The 17010-nt window shown below is 39.8% G+C and overlaps 1 protein-coding gene across 2 annotated transcripts in view; it reads right to left on the bottom strand.

Annotated features, from left to right (window-relative positions):
* The window catches only part of NBEAL1 (neurobeachin like 1), a 203934-nt gene that overhangs the window by 28950 nt on the left and 157974 nt on the right, over nt 1-17010 (bottom strand). For both annotated transcript variants that reach the window (XM_062190098.1, XM_062190096.1), the window contains 4 exons: nt 13951-14081; nt 10860-10969; nt 6629-6746; nt 4202-4299 (listed from right to left, as the gene is read on the bottom strand). In XM_062190098.1, the coding sequence (XP_062046082.1) occupies nt 4202-4299; nt 6629-6746; nt 10860-10969; nt 13951-14081 (457 nt within the window). The remainder of the gene's footprint in view (nt 1-4201; nt 4300-6628; nt 6747-10859; nt 10970-13950; nt 14082-17010) is intronic.

The raw sequence follows: 17010 nt of genomic DNA, 5'->3' as shown, positions 1-17010 counted from the left end.
TTCCACAATTATATTAAAGCATCTCTTGCTAGGTTCCTTCACACACACTGGGCTGCAGCAACAATGGGTTACATACCACGCACTGTTTGCAACTCTGTACTATTCCCTCCGCAGTCACTACGCCTCCTCTTCCTGTCCATGGAAAGCCAGTTCTACTGTAAAGTTTTTTCTACCGATCTCTCTCCTAAATTTCTAGGTCAGAATTAATTATTCTCTTCTGTTTTTCCCTTGGTGAATTATTTAGTACTCATTTCTTTCTATATCAGATTACAAATGGTTGCTATGGTCTGTCTTCTCCAATGAGGCTATGTTTTCAAAGAAAGAGTTTACTGATTTACATGAAAGGCAGAGAGAGAAATAGATAGGCAGATAGACAGATACATACATACATACATACATGCATGCATAGATACAGAGAGAGAGAGAGAGGGAGGGAGAGAGAGCGAGCAAGCGAGCTACATCTGCAGGTCCTCTCCCCAGATGCCTTTAAAGCTGGGAGCTGAAGCCAAAAACACAACCACAGTCTCCTACGTAGGAGGCAGGAACCTAAATTCTTGAGTCATTTCCTCTGACTCCCAGAGTCTGCACTATCAGAAAGCAGGAGTCAGGAGCTGGAGCTGGGAATCAAGTCCAGCCAGTTCATTGTGGCATGCCAGAATCTTAACCTGTGTTTTAATCACTAGGCCAAATGCCCACCCTGGGCTATAGTTTTTATTTTTACTTTTTTTTTTTTTTTGACAGGCAGAGTGGACAGTGAGAGAGAGTCAGAGAGAAAGGTCTACCTTTGCCATTGGTTCACCCTCCAATGGCCACTGCGGTCGGCGCACCGCTCTGATCCGAAGGCAGGAGCCAAGTGCCTTTCCTGGTCTCCCATGCAGGTGCAAGGCCCAAGGACTTGTGCCATCCTCCACTGCACTCCCTGGCCACAGCAGAGAGCTGGCCTGGAAGAGGGCAACCGGGACAGAATCCGGTGCCCCGACCGGGACTAGAACCCGGTGTGCCGGCGCCACTAGGCGGAGGATTAGCCTATTGAGCCGCGGCACCGGCCTTCTTTTTACTTTAAGATTTATTTATTTATTTGAAATTCAGAGTTACAGAGAAAGAAGAAGAAACACACAGAGAGAGGTCTTCAATTTGCAAGTTCACTTCTCATGTGGCCACAACTGCCAGGGCTTAGGCAGGCCAAAGCCAGGAGCCAGGTACTTCATCTAGGTCTCCCACATATGTGGCAGGGGCCCAGATACTCAGGCAATCTTCAGCTGCTTTTCCCAGGCTATTAACAGGGAACTGCCTGCAGTGCTAGCATCCCATATGGGCGGTGGTTCGAGACCCAACTGCTCCACTTCCAATCCAGCTCTGTTATGGTCTGGTAAAGTAGTAGAAGATGGGCCAAGTGCTTGGGCTCCTGCATCTGTGTGGGAGACCCAGAAGAAGCTCTTGGCTCCTGGCTTTGGATTGGCCCAGCTCTGCCTGCTGCGGCCATTTGGGGAGTGAACCAGCAGATGGAAGATTCTCTCTCTGCCTCTGCCTCTCTGTAACTCCGCCTTTAAAATAAAATAAAATAAAATAAATATTTTTTTAAAAAACCCATATATAAGCCATACTTATTTCTGGATTTTCTACACCTAGAACACTATTGGAAACATGGTAGATGCTTAATAAATGTTTTTTAAAAACTAAATGCAGTATTCAAAATTTACAGTTTGGTTGAATCTTTAATTCCTGCAGCAAGATTGAAACATCAACATTATCAGAATCAAACTACAGATAATGTGCATACTTTTCAAATAAATTATTAATCCCTCTTAACTTTCATGTCAGAGACACAGAATAATATCTCTGAATTCTTATACATATATGAAGAAAATGACAAATACAGTTAAAGACACAGAATGCAAAATACAATTCTGTCTACAGGGGATTCTTTCTTCTCTATCACAAAGTATTACATCGCAAGTAACAGTTATGAGAGCTTAAGTATTTAAATGTTCAGCTCGTAATAAGTATTATTCACTTTATATGTTTAAAAGATTTATTTTTTTTATATGAAAGGCAGAATTCAGGAAGGAGAGAGAGAGAGAGAGAGAGAGAGAGAGAGAGAATGAATGAATGAATCTTCCATCTGCTGGCTCATTCCCCAAATGGCTGCCAAAGGCCAAGGCTGGGCCAGGCTGAAGCCAGGAGCCTGGAACATCATCTGGGTCTCCCCTGTGGGTGGCAGGGGCCGAAATACTTGGACCATCTTCTACTGCTTTCCTAGGCACATTAGCAGGGAGCAGGATTGAAGTGTAGCAGCTGGGACATGAACCAGCTTTTATGGAATGCTGGCATCACAGATGGCACCTTAATCTGCTACACCATTTATTTTAAATTAAAGGCTGATTTTTATATATTTTTTAAGTAAGTAAAAACTAATCAGCATACTCTTGCAAAACAGAGCTGCATAACAAGTTCTACTTTATTCTTTTACTTTTGCCTTCTGACTATACTAGAAGTTACATCACAAGCTAGGGCTTAGACATACTACTGCTGTAATAGTTGTGGAGATTTCAATTCAAGAAGTATTTTTATTGTACACATGCTATGTGTAAGAAACATACAAAGATGATTAAGAGAAGGCTGCTGCCTTTAATATATTTATAATTAACTGAGACAAACTGATAAATATAGAGAACTATGGCAGAAAGTGACAATATGAAGGCCTACAAGAACACAGAAAAGACATCTAGTTTAACAGAATGCTTACAGCTATCAATTCAGAAGGCACATAGCATGGCATAAAATACAATGGTCTTGCCTGTAAATCCTGCCCTACTCATTTTCTGATTATGCAAACTTAGAAAAAGTATTTCTGTAAGGTTACTGCATTACCAAGTATAATATTCTGGGATGCTTGGCTTTATCATCTCAAAAATGAGAATAACTGCATATTTACTGTGAACACTAGGTAAAGCAACTAACAGTGATTAGAATATAAAGGATCCATTTAATAAATGGTATATTATTGTGTATTCCTTATCTCTAAATTCATATACTAAGGAAGATCAAGACATTTTTGAAAATAAACATAAGATTAATATTTAATAATTTTATATTTTATAGACTTTATAATATGATTCCAAGGACTGGGTTTGGGCTCTGTATGTTAAGTACCATTTTAGGAAAGATGTGAACTAGCAGAAGTCAGCATATGACAAAGTTCAAATATAAGAATGTTTTAATGGCTACCCTCATTGTCATATTTTTTCTCTCTTGGAAATGATATAGAGTTGGGGCTGGCTCTGTGGCATGGTAGGCTAAGCCTCCATCTACAGCACTGGCATCTCTTATGGGCTGCAGTTTGTGTCCTTGCTGCTTCTCTTCCAATTCAGCTTTCTACCATGACCTAGGAAAGCAGTAGAAGATGGCCCAAGTGCTTAGGCCCCTGAACCCACCTGGGAGACCTGGAAGAAGTTCCTGGCTTTAGCTTGGTCAACCCTAGCTGTTGCAGCCACTTGGGAAGTGAACCAGTGGATGGAAGACCTTTCTCTCTGTCTTTGCCTCTCTCTGTCTGTAACTCTACCTCTCAAATAAATTAATTTTAAAAAAAAGACATAGGATGACTAACTTTCTGAATAAATATTTTCTGTGACAGAGTAATTAGCTAAATATGTGGGTCTTCAAAGACCGTTTAAATTTATTCTATTTATTTGAGAGGCAGAAAGACAGAAAAAGAGATAAATTTCCTATTTGCTGGATCACTCCCCAGAAGCTGACAACAGTTAGGTTGGGCCAAGACATATCCAGGAGCTGCAAACTCAATTTTGGTCTCCATGGGTGTTAGGGACTCAACTACTTAAGTCATCACTTGTTGCCTTCCAGGGTACACATTAGCAGGAAGCTAGAATTGGGAATGGAACTCAAACTTGAACTCAGGTGCTCAGAAATGAGATGTGGCATCCCAGTAGCATCTTAACCACCACAACAAAAGCCCAACACTATATGTGGATCTTGACTACAGTATTTTGTTTTGCCTTTTTTCCCCAATATGAACACAATCATTTGAATGTATTTAGTTTTAAGTCATAATATTTTTTTCTAAATTCTACATTATAATTCTGAAATAAGATTTTTAAACAATTAAAATCCTTAAAAATACTGTTAGTCCTATTCCTTAGTTATTCAATTCTAAACTGAATTGTCCATAACTTCTATGATTTACCTTTAACAGCTGACAAGGTGTTTGCCCAAAATTATTAATCATTCCTTCTAAGGCTTTTCTTTCCTTCTCATCTGTCAAGGCATCCAGATCTACAGCTCCTAAAACCAGAAGAAACAATCAACTCAGTCTAGAGTGAAAACAAATCAGCAAACCATATCATTCATTAACATATGAGACACTGGTTACTATATTTTCAATAAAATTATTCTCTTCTCCAATCTGTAAAAACACTATGAAGAGGTAATTCTTTTTAAAATAGCAAATCTCCAATCATTAAATATATATAAATTTCATCCATTCCTTAGAGCTAAAATGTTTTTATATTAAAAAAATTTAATGTATATATTTATTTGAGATAGAGTGAGAAAAAGACAGAGAGAGAGAGAGAGAGAGAGAGAGAGAAACACAAGATCTCATCCAGTGGTTCACTCTCTTAAACACTCACAGTGGCCAAGAGAGCTGGAAACTCAATCCCACTCTCCCACATGAGTGGCAGGAACCCAGCTACTGCAGCCATCACTGCTACCTCTGTGGATTCCTGGTACTCTGATATGGTATGCAGGTGTACTGACCAGTATCTTTACCACTAGGCCAAATGCCTGCCTCTAAAATATTTTAAACAATTAAATGCTAACTGGTACTCCTTAAAGTTTCATTTGGGAAAATATAAAAATATAAGTTATACTTAAAATACAATTAATTGTCTTCTTCATGACAGGCAAGTCTCAAATTAGAGTAGTAACTACCTGCTCAAAGATACAAAAATTTTTTAAACAGGTTTTACATTCTTTTTAAAGATTTATTTTATTTATTTGATAGAGCCACAGAGAGAGGTAGACAGAGAGAGAGAGAGGTCTTCCATCTGCTGGTTCATGCCCCATATGGCCACAGTTGAGATGATATAAAGCCAGGAGCCAGAAGCTTCTTGCAGGTCTCCTACATGGGTGCAGCAGCCCAAGGACTTGGGCTATTCCTCCGATGCTTTCCCAGGTGCATTAGCAGGAAGCTGGATCAGAAGTGGAACAGCTGGGACTCAAGTCGGTGCCCAAATGGGATGCTGGCATCCCAGAAGGCAGCTTAACCCACTATGCAACAATGCCAGCTCCCTAACTGATTATACTTCAGTCACATCTAATGTGGATGGTTGCACAGTTAGTAATTAGCCACAGTAGTTAGGTCCATGCTCTTAACACCCAAGCAATAGTACCTCCCTACAAACTGATTTCCTGAATGGATATGGTATGGTAAATATATGCTTGTTTATTTATCAAAAATCACATTAGCTCTGCTTAAATTCATGTAACTTCATACTAGTCATAACCTTAGAAGTGGAAAAAAGAGAGCTACTTTTAAAATCTACCAGAAAAAGTTCTTGATACTGAGCTAAATGTCACCTTATTTATCATTTGAAGAATTTATCTGTAATCCTGAAGGCTTTCTTTCAAAGTCTACTAAAAGTTTGCAATAAAATAGATAGTGCCCCTTCACTGAAAATTTAATTTTGAATATTCATTATAGGACCCAACTGAATGGAAACCTATTCCAGAGATCAGAAATCAGAAACTCTTATGACACTACTGACATTTATAATTAGTTTGCATATATTTATTTAATTGCTACTAATCCAAAAAAGTAGCAGATTCTTAATCTCTTAAACAGAATGCTGTTTCTTAAGATAGTCTTTCTCATATTGAATAGTTCAAAATACTATATATAAACACATATTAAACAGTTTCTGTCAAAGTAATGCAAGAGGGGTGGGTGTCTGGCCCAGTGGTTGTGATGCCTGAGTTCAAACTTTGGCTCTATTCCTGACTCCAGCTTCCTGCTAACAGGCATCCTGTGATGCAACAGGTCGTGATAAGAATAATTTGGTCCTTGCTACCCACATGGAAGTTTACTAAGTTCCTGGCTCCTGGCTTCTTCCTGGCACAACCCAGGGCACTGTGGGCATCTGGGGATACACCAGCAGACGATAGCTGTTTGTCTTCCCCTCTCTCGGTTTCCTTCATTTTTTGTATCTCTCTGCCTCCCAAGTAAATTTTTTCTTATAAATACTTTTATTTATATATTCGAGAGGTAGAGCTATAGACAGAGAGAGGGAGAGACAGAGGGAAAGGTCTTCCATCTGTTGGTTCACTCCCCAAATGGCCACAACAACCAGAGCTGAGCTGATCAGGAGCCAGGAGCATCTTCTGGGTCTCCCATGCGCATACAGGGGCCCAAGCACTTGGGCCATCTTTCACTGCTTTCCTAGGCCATAGGCAAAGAGCTGGATAGGAAGAGGAGAAGCCAGGACATAAACTAGTGCCTATATGGGATGCCAGAACCTCAGGCAGAGGCTTTGCCTACTACTGCAGCACCGCCCCTCCCCTCAAATAAATTTTAAAAATAAAAATCATGCAAGAAAAGTATATAGGTTTATACCTTCATAACTACAGTAATAGAAAACATTGAGTGCCTCCACTGCCGCTGGACCTCTCTGTTTGTAGCCAAAAATTAGATCTATCCATTCATGAAGATGAGCAGAAACATATTCAGACTCCTAAAAAAAGAACACATTTAAGAATCAATAGAGATACTTTCCAACTACAGTATAAATTCAGATACTTAAAAAAAAATAAAAGCAAAAGAAACATTTCCATGTACAAATCTATATTGCTATAAATAAATTCTTAAAAATCATGTTAAATAGTTATTCAATATCCACTATATATATTGACTATTCATACCTACTATGACATGGGTATCATATTTATTAATATTGACATAGTCACTTCCTAAAGTAATAGGTGAAGAAAATAACACAATCTAATAACAGCCGAATATCAACAACTACAGAGTTAATAACTGAAATGCTTCTTCGTGGTAAATTTCAATTGAGAAAGCTGTCCAGAAATTTTCAGTTTAAGAAAAAAGACAGGGATATACATTTGATACAGTGGTTAAGATGCTGCTCAGGATACCTGTATCCTGTATCAGAGTGTTGGGGGTTATAGTCCCAGCTCCACTTCCCACTAATGTGCACTCTGAGAGGCAGCAAGTGATGGCTTAAGTACTTGGGTCCCTGTCACCACATGGAAGACATGGATTGAGCTCTGGGTTTTTGATTTCCACCTAGCCCTTTCTTGACGGTTCCAGAAATTTTGGAAATAAATCAGTGGATGGATGATCTCTCACTGTCTGTCTCTCTGCCTTTTAAGTAAATATAAATAAACACATTTAAAAAGGAAAAGAAAATAAACAATTCAAGGAAACTATGAAACCACATTGGAGTAGAAAAAATAGCTTCAAATACTATCCCTCATCAAACAGGCTCAAGAGGTGGACTAGGTGGCAGGCAGAGCCTTGAGCATTCTGTTAGTGTTGGCTTAAAAGACAGTGAGGAACTTGGTATTGGAGATGGGGAGAAAAGGGACTCATGGTTTAGACATTTGAAATATAGAACGGGTACTGAATGAACTCATGGACTTAGGTGTGGAGACATACCAACAGAAGTATGACAGGGCCAACTGACTGCTTTTAGCTACCTATCATAAAGTGTAGGAGGATAAGATGGGTTAAAAAAATGAACTACCTGATTTTAAAACACAATTAAAAGAAAATAAAAAGGAGCCAGACCTTGTTGATTGAAAACTATTTTTTAGTTTTGAACATAGAAAAGATGTTTGAAATAAGAAACAGTCAAGAAAATAACTGAATTAGAATATCACCATTAAAATACGGCCCTAGAAAAGTTTAGTTCAAGGGTTGGCTATAAAACGACTTGCTGAAACCTCCTAAGAATTAAAGTTGTGCCTCACAGGCCCACTCAACTAGAAAACAGAAAGGTTTAAGGGCATTTTTTCCAAAGTAGCCTCCCGTCTAGTCCAGAGTAGAGAAGGGACTGTTTTGTAAAGTAGTGTCCAGTAGAGTTGATAAATGAGAAGTCTGAAAACGAATTATACTAGTTCAGACTAAAAGAAACTGTTCATAAAAAGAAGAGAAACCTTCGGCTTCCAACTTCCTGGGGTTAGGAAAGAAGTTGACAAAAGAAACTGATGCAAACAAAGGTCTTTTCCTTCAAAATAAAGAATTAGAGAGGAAGCCCACAACTCAAAGGTAGAACCAAAAGTCATTAAGAACCACTTTTGGGAAAGGCATTGTAGCATGGTGGGTTAAGCCCCTGCCTGCAATGCGGGCATCACAGGTGGGCGCCAGTTCGAGTCTTGGCTGCTCCACTTGTGATTCAGCTTCCTGCTAATGCACCTGGGAAAACGGCAAAAGATAGCCCAAGTACCTGAGCTCCTGCCACCCATGTGGGAGACCCAGGTAAAACTCTTGGCTTTGGCCTGGCCCAGCCTGGGCTGTTGTACTCATTTGGGGAGTGAACCCAGTAGATGGAAGATCTCTGTTCCTCCTTCTCTTTTTATAACTCTACCTTTCAAACAATACATAAATTGTTAAAAAACAAACAAACAAAACAAAATACTCTCAGGGAATAGGTCAGAACCCTAACAAAATATGTGACAACATGTCTGTACAGCCATTCTAAACTGATAGAAACCAGTGACTACTAGGAGCCTCCTGTTTTGAATGGAGGAGTGACTACCACAGTTCTCCTATTCTGTCGCATCTGTTTTGTGGTACATGGCAGCAGATTACTTGTCTCGTTACTTCAGTCTGCAAATCCAAGGAGTCACATCTGAGTAATGTCACTCACACATGGACTCAGTTTGCCAATCCTTGCCTTAATGAGATGGGAGAGGGTGAGGGAGAGGGGAGGCTTGAGAGGCAGAAAGTATATTTGCCTACAGGAGGACCATACATAATCTGTGGCCCAGAGAGCAGACTCTTTGGAGGAAATAAAGACAGAAGCAAAGTCCTTTTCAGTCTCACCATTAAGAGGGTAGAGTGTTTTTCCCCCTCCTCGTTTGAACCTATACTGATCTTGTTACTGTTTAACCTTTTAAGAGAGAAGTGATACTATACCAATTCAGAACTTGAACTGTTAAGAAAGCAAGGAAGCTTCTGCTTTTGGACTTTGGGGAACCCTGAGTTGACATGTGAAAGGTCTGGGATGTCTCCACAAAGAGGAGATAACCTGAGACTACAGGAGAGAGAGAACAGTCTAGCATCCCAGTGTCTTCATGCAGCCTCCTGAGTATTCCGCCACAGCTGCCATACGACCACAACTGCAGGAGATCCTCAAGCAAGAGCCACAGAATTGCCCAGCCGAGACCAGTCAACTCAGAACTCAGAGAGGGAAACATGGCTATACTTTTAAGCCACCGAATTTTGGGGTAATTTGATTCACAGCCATACATAACTAAAACATATATTTCTAACATCTTATTAACAGGGAGCACATGCTTCTAAAATCCTGGATTTCTACTTCAGGTCTTAAGTAGTACAGTAGTAAAGGACCTAAAAAGTTTCTGGCCATTAAGTAGCAGGTTATTTTTCAAAGTTAGCTTATTTTTTTGTAATCCCTTACTCACATATAAGCTTATTGTTTACAAACATAATAATCTAATGTTATATTTTGTAAATTTGACAACTATGTACTAATGACAAGGAATGTTTCCAAGTACTGGCTTAATTAGTTTTAGAATCTGTAACATTTCAGTTTAAACATAAAGCTAACTGGGCTACTATGTGGAAAAAAATGGAGCATCTCCAAGACAGTAACACACCATCAATGTTAACTTAACCCTCCCTACTTCTTCAGTTCTAACTGAAAATTTAGCTAAAAACCTGCCTTTCTTTTTAGAAAATTATTGAGATGCTTCAGAAAAATAAAAAATATACTCATCCTTGTTAGATTTGAAATAAACATGGAAACTTCAAAACACCAAACTACACCAGCTTAGTAACGAGAATAGTTACTCATACAGGAGTGAACAGCTTATAGAACTGGAACATTTAATACAGGTTGAATGTCCCTTATCAAAACGGCTTGGGACCAGAGGAGTTTCCATTTTCAGATATTTTTAATTTTGGAATATTTGCACAGACTTTACCCAACTGAATATACAAAATCCAAAAATTTTTAAAATATTTAACTATGATATTTACTTGAAATAGCCACACAGAGAGGCAGAGTGAGGGAATTAGGGAGGAAAGAGACAGAGAGTGAGAAAGAATCTTTCATCTACTGGTTTACCCTCCAAAAAGCCACAATAGCCAGGTCTGGGCCAGGCTGAAGCCAGAAGCCAGAAGCCAGGAATCCCATCCTGTTCTCCCACGTTGCTGGCAAGGTCTTATGCCTTACCAGGCAAATTAAGTGGAAGAGTGAGGACTTGAACCAGTACTCCGATATGGGCTACCACCATCACAAGCACAAGTGAGTTGCTTAACTCACTGAGCCACAACATTGTCCTCTTATGTCCAAAACATTGAGCATCATGATGGTACTCAAAAAGTTTCAGATCTGGGGTCATTTTGGATTAGGGATGCTCAACCCATATGCCAGTTATATATTCATGGGACTGTGCTATATTCTCACTATATCAGAAGATTCATTTCTTCAAAATAAAGTATTATATTATACTTTCTAAAAGACACATCTATGATAGGTTACAAATTAATAAAGGAAATAATAAATGGGCATATTTTATTTCATCCTCTGGAAAACATATTTATCTTATTAACCTGACAACTAAAAAAAAAGTCTTACCAGAGCTTTCCTATGTTTATAGATGAAATCTTCAGCTGACTTAGCCCATTTGGGGAGAATGACATCATTTACTAGTTCTTTGGAAACTTGTAGGCGACCCAAGTTAAAGTCTAAGACATGTAAAAGATAAATGGATCAAATAATTTTGCTTCAATTATTGAAGTAAAACAAACACAAATGAAGGCACATTGCTAAGCAAAAGGATGGCTTTTTTCTTATCTACTAATGTGTAGTCTATCAGTTAATTAATAAATAAAAATAAAATAGTAGATATAATGTAAATCAAAACAAGAATTGTTGTTGTTGAGAAAAGCATGGGAAAACTATGTAACACTCACTCTAAATTATGTGCAATACCAAGTATTCCTCTAATACTAACAACAAATAACACAGTCCTTCTAATGGCTAATTTACAAAATACAGCTCCTTAGAGCTTTTTGTTGAAACTTATAAATTAAACTTACTAGTAGACTTGTATTTGTCTTATGGAATAATAATAATATACTTATATATCACTATTTTAAGCAGATTCTTGCGTAACAAAGTTTTGCACATATAGTTAAAACACAACATTTTGACAAAATTTTCCCAAGTATAAAGTTTTCTTGTTCATACAATGTGGGAGGAAAAGTGTTAACATGAAAGAGCTTCAAATAAGAGTCCTAAAATTCCAGTCTTAGAATAGCAGTGAGCTGTCTTGAAATACCAATGTCTCAAGCTGGAGAGGGTTTAATGCCATAGGATGACAGGATGCAAAGAGTTTTGGGCAATATTAACCCCAATCGATGTGAAGCAGATATTGCTTGCTCTCCACTGGTGGCCATTGCCCCTTTTTATTTGCTATTCAAACCTTTATTTCATTTGCATTTACAGCTTTGGCATGAATCCCAGAGTGTCCATTCCAGGTGACTGGTTTAGGGGTTCAGTATATGACTCTACCCTGGAGAATGAGAAGTTATGACAAGGGGTTTCTCACTCTTAAGGACATAATGGATCAACACTACCTGTTATTTCTCAGATGCCAGTGTATCTATCTATGATGCCTTAAATTTCTTCAGTCATCTGTAACCATGAAAAGAACCAGCCAAAGACAAAGAATGGCAGAGTGAAAACACAGAAAGAAATTGACCTTTATAAAACCACCACACCTCAAGGTTTTTATTACAGAAAACGCTACAATTTCTTGGTTTTTACAGTCTGAGTTGATTTTATTAATATCTATTCCTGAAGGCATACTAACTTATTTATTTGCTTTCTCTCATCACCTCATTTCTGACAAAAAGGCAATATATAATGAGAAATGGGAATGATCAGGGCAAAGTGCTAAGGACAGCAACTGGCTCTGATGGGTATCACAAATTGTGAAGCAAAGAGTACTTTCAATTCTATATCCAAATTTAGTCTGTGCTTCTGAAATAAGAGTCTAGAATAAGACTCAAGCCAATAGATTTTCCTTATTTATTTTTTCTTGAAGTCACCAATCCTGACCACCTTGCTCTGAGAATCCAATGCCCTGTCTCCCATACCCTGTTCCACAGTGCATTATGGAAGCGAGACCAAGCCCTAGACATGCTCTCCCCAGCATGACAAGTAATTATACTGAACAAGAAAAGGGTGGGGCATTAATATCACACATAACAGAAGAAAGAAGAAGTCAGTTATGACCTCCTAACACTGTGGAATTACCCTGTAGAACATCAATCATAAAAGTCTTACCAATTTTTTATGCTTAAAAATGAATGTAAGGGGGCCAGCATTGTGGTGAAGCAGGTTAAGCCTCCACCTGCAGTGCCAACATCCCATAGGGGTGCCAGTTCGAGTCCCAGCTGCTCTACTTCCCATCCAGCTCCCAGCTAATGCACCTGGGAAAGCAGCAGAGGATGGCCCAAATGCTTGGGCCCCTTAGCCCATGTGGGAGATCCAGAAGAAGCTCCTGGCTCCTGGCTTTAGCTTGGCCTGGCCCTGGCAGTTGTGGCCAATTTGGTAGTGAACCAGCAGATGGAAGACCTCTCTCTCTGTAACTCTGCTCTTCCAAATAAATGAAATAAATCTTAAAAAAAAAATGAACAATGTAAAACTACCACAAATAAAAAGTATTTGTATATTTTTGAATACTGTATTTAGCTCCAAGCTTCTTGACTTCAAAAATATAGTATGAATTTTCAAATAGTGTAATAACTTATACTCTGTTATTATTTTCAGTTTGCTTCCTTGTAATTTTTTTTAAAAAGATTTATTTATTTATCTGAGTGGCAGAGTTACAGAGAAAGGGAGACACAGAGAGAGGTCTTCCATCCACTGGTTCACTCCCCAAATGGCCACAACAGCTGGAGCTAGACCAATCTGAAGCCATAGCTTCGTACAGGTCTCTCAGGTAGGTGCAGGAGCCCAAGAACTTGGGCCATCTTCCACTACTTTTCCCAGGCAATAGTAGAGAGCTAGATCAGAAGAGGAGCAGCCAGGACCCGAACCGGCACCTGTATGGGATGCCAGCACAACAGGGAGCCTATATGCCACAACTCTGGCCCAGGTTGCCTTCTCTTATATACTTAAGTCAGGCGTCAACAAACATTTACTACTAAGGGCCAAAATAGAAATACTTTTGGCTTTGTGAATGATGTAGTCTCTATTGTAACTATTCAAATATGCCATAGTTTGAAAGTAGCCCTACATAAATGAACTGGCTGGCTGTGGTCCAATGAAAATTTAATAAAAACAATTGTTTGCCCATGGATTTGGCCCATGCACCTGTAACTTGCTGATCCCTGGCCTAAATCCTCACCTTTTCTAACTCAGAAGACTTTTAACACAAGTGGGATACATAGCTGAAATAGTATATGGCCATTTGTGTTCTTCTAAAAAACACTGTACTCTGATAGATTCTCTTACCCAATTAAGTTTGACTCATTTAGCTCAGTTCCTTATAGCACTTCCCTGGCAGGTGAGACTGGTACCTGGTACCCTGTTACAGAGTAATCTATAAACAGAATGAACCTTAAATAACCCATAGAACACTATAAAAATGTCTTGAAAGATACTTTTCAGGGTTATCCATTAGGACATACTCAAATTTTTAATCCCTATTTCTTACGATTTTGATTTTCCAAGAACTCTGGGAAGTAGAAGAATTCAGGAATCAGTTCTTTCACATCATTTGGATTATCCATGAGAGCTTGCCAGGTAGCAGGGAGAGAATGGAACTGTCTATCTGCGCAGTCAAACCTGCATGGGAAAAATGAATGAGAGCAACAACAAGGCGTGAAGCAAAATCTTTAAACTCCCCTGAGATTTTCTAACAATAACTCTTTTCTTAATCTTTCCCTTTAAAGTCTAACATACCATTTGTTTCCCTTATTATGATAATCTATCTTTCAAATTCTGTTGTCATGAAATGTATACTATAATTTTAACCACTAGTGCCATCTTGGTAAAAATAGTTGAAAGCAAAATCACCCCTGAGAAAAATTTCAGGTAAATTTTTGAAAGTTTTTTTAAAAAAAAACAAAACTGTATTTATTTGGCAGTCAGAGAGCGAGAGACAGAGACATGGAGGTGGAGGAGGGGAGAGAGAAAGAGATTCTCCATCTGACAGTTCCCTCCCCAAATGGGAGCTGGGCCAGGGCCAAAGCCAGGAGCCTAGAACTGCATCTGGGTCCCCGTGAGGGTAGCAAGAGCCTAAGCACTTGGGCCACCTTCCACTGCTTTTCCAGCTGTACTAGCAGGGAGCAGAATCAGAAGTGGAGCAGCTGGGACTTGAACCAGGAACTGGAGCTCATATGAGATGCCGGCACTGCAGGCAGTGGCAGCTCAACCCACTGTCCCGATACTAAGACTCAGTATTTGGGGGCTGGTGCTGTGGCGCAGTGGGTTAACGCCCTGGCCAGAAGTGCCGGCATCCCATATGGGCACCAGTTTGAGATCCGGCTGCTCCACTTCCTGTCCAGCTCTCTGCTATGGCCCGGGAAAGCAGTAGACGATGGCCCAAGTCCTTGGGCCCCTGCAACCACGTGGGAGATCCGGAAGATGCTCCTGTCTCCTAGCTTCAGATTGGCACAGCTCAGGCAGATGCGCACATTTGGGGAGTGAACCATCAGATGGAAGACCTCTCTCTCTGTGCATCTCCTCTCTCTGTGTAACTCTGACTTTCAAATAAATAAATAAATCTTCAAAAAAAAAAAAAGACTCGGTATATGTTTACTGGACATTTGTACATCTTCCTTGGAGAAGTGTGGTCAGATCCTTTGTTCATTGCTATTTTATTTTTTGCAAATTCATTTGTCTTTATGCATTTGAAAGGCAGAGGAAGAGACAGAGAGAGAAAGTGAGAGAGAGAGTGTGAGAGAGAGAGAGATACCATCCTAGTTCACTCTTCAGGTGCACACAACACTCATGGCTGGGCAGGCCAAAGCCAGGAGCCAAGAACTCCATCTAGGTCTGCCAAATACTTGAGCCCTCATCTGCTGTCTCCCAGGGTGCATGGCAGCAGAAAGTCGAATTGAAAGTAGAAACAGGACTGGATCGCAGGCACTCCAAAGTGGGATGCTGACGTCCCAAGTGGCAGCTTAACGAGCTGTGCTACAACAGCTACCTCCTCATCTTTGCTCATTTTTAAATTCAGTTGTCTTTTCATTATTTAGTTGTCTTTATATGTTCTAGAATCAAGTCCTTTGATCTATCTACAGTTTTCGATTTCTTGTTGGTGTCTTTTGACATCAAAACAGAATCTATTTTAGAAGCTTTAAAAAACCTTAATCATAAAATCATTAAAAGCTGAGAGGACTCAGTTACACTTCCTTATATCTTATCAGAGGGAAGATGACCTGTTATTTTCGTAGCTAAATGAAACATCTGGGGATGGTTACTGATCTTGGCGACAGAGTCTCTCTTTCTCTCTTTTTAAATACATTGTGTGTTTATTCGAGAGGTAAAGTTAAAGACAGAAAAAGGGAGAGACAGAGAGAAAGGTATTCTATACGCTGGCTCATTCCCCAAATAGCTGCAATGGTTGGAGCTCGGCCAATCCAAAGCAAGGAGCTTCCTTGGGGTTTCCCACCCATGTGCAGGGGCCCAAGCACTTGAGCCATCTTCTGCTTTTTCCTGGCCGATAGCAGAGAGCTGGATCTGAAGAGAAGTAGCCAGGACATGAACCAGCGTCCACATGGGATGCCAGTGCCACAGACAGAGACTTAGCCCACTACATCACAGCACCAGTCCAGAGTCTCTCTCTCTAATTAATTAACTTGTTTATTTGAGAGGTAGAGTTATAGACACACAGAGAGAAATAGAGAGAGAGAAATACACGCCTCAAATGGCCACAATGGCCAGAGCTGATCTGATCTGAATCCAGGAGCCAGGAGTTTCTTCCAGGTCTCCCATGTGGGTGAATAGGCCCCAGCACTTGGGCCATCCTCTACTGCTTTCCCAGGTCATAGCAGAGAGCTGGACTGGAAGAGGAGCAGCCAGGATACAAACCGACACCCATTTGAGATGCCAGCACAGCAGGCGGAGGCCTTAGCCCACTACACCCCAGCCACGGTGCTAGCCCCCCAGAAACTCTTCTTAAAAGTCTTTTTGTATTTCAGACAGGAATAACTGTGAGACACAGAAGCTACAATGAAACAAAATAGAATAATCAATGCTTAAATAGCTCTTTATTAGGTGGCAAAGGCAAAATGGTAATGTTAAAGAGTAAGGCAACACAGAAACAGGAGGTATATGAATAGGGATACCTACAGGACAGCAGTAGGAAGGGGATTCATGGAGAAGTTAAGTCTCCTGAGGATTATTAGGAAAACTGGAACCATAACAAGTAATACTATCCACAGGTAGTATGTTAATACAGTGGTATCACAGATCTGTTTGAGCTACTCTATAATGTAAGGGTCTCTCTTTTTTTCTGCTTGTCCTGATAAATATTCTTGAGAGAACTACATAGGCATTGGTTAGGTTTGACTCTCAGGTAGATCAAATCTAACTCTATGTCTCTGGTAGATTCCTCAAAACAGTATGAATCACAATGGTACACTGAGATAACCATGAAGAAGCCATTTTCCTTAAAAGTTATCTGTGTCAGTCAGTTTGAGTGATTCATTCTCAAATTAGCTTGGCTACTTATTATCTAAATCAAAACCTAATAGAGGGGGCTGGCATT

The sequence above is a fragment of the Lepus europaeus genome, chromosome 1, assembly GCF_033115175.1.
Source record: "Lepus europaeus isolate LE1 chromosome 1, mLepTim1.pri, whole genome shotgun sequence".
In the NCBI taxonomy this organism is placed as follows: domain Eukaryota; kingdom Metazoa; phylum Chordata; class Mammalia; order Lagomorpha; family Leporidae; genus Lepus; species Lepus europaeus.
The sequence above is the reverse complement of the archived record's forward strand: the minus strand, read 5'-3'. Positions and strand labels throughout refer to the sequence as shown.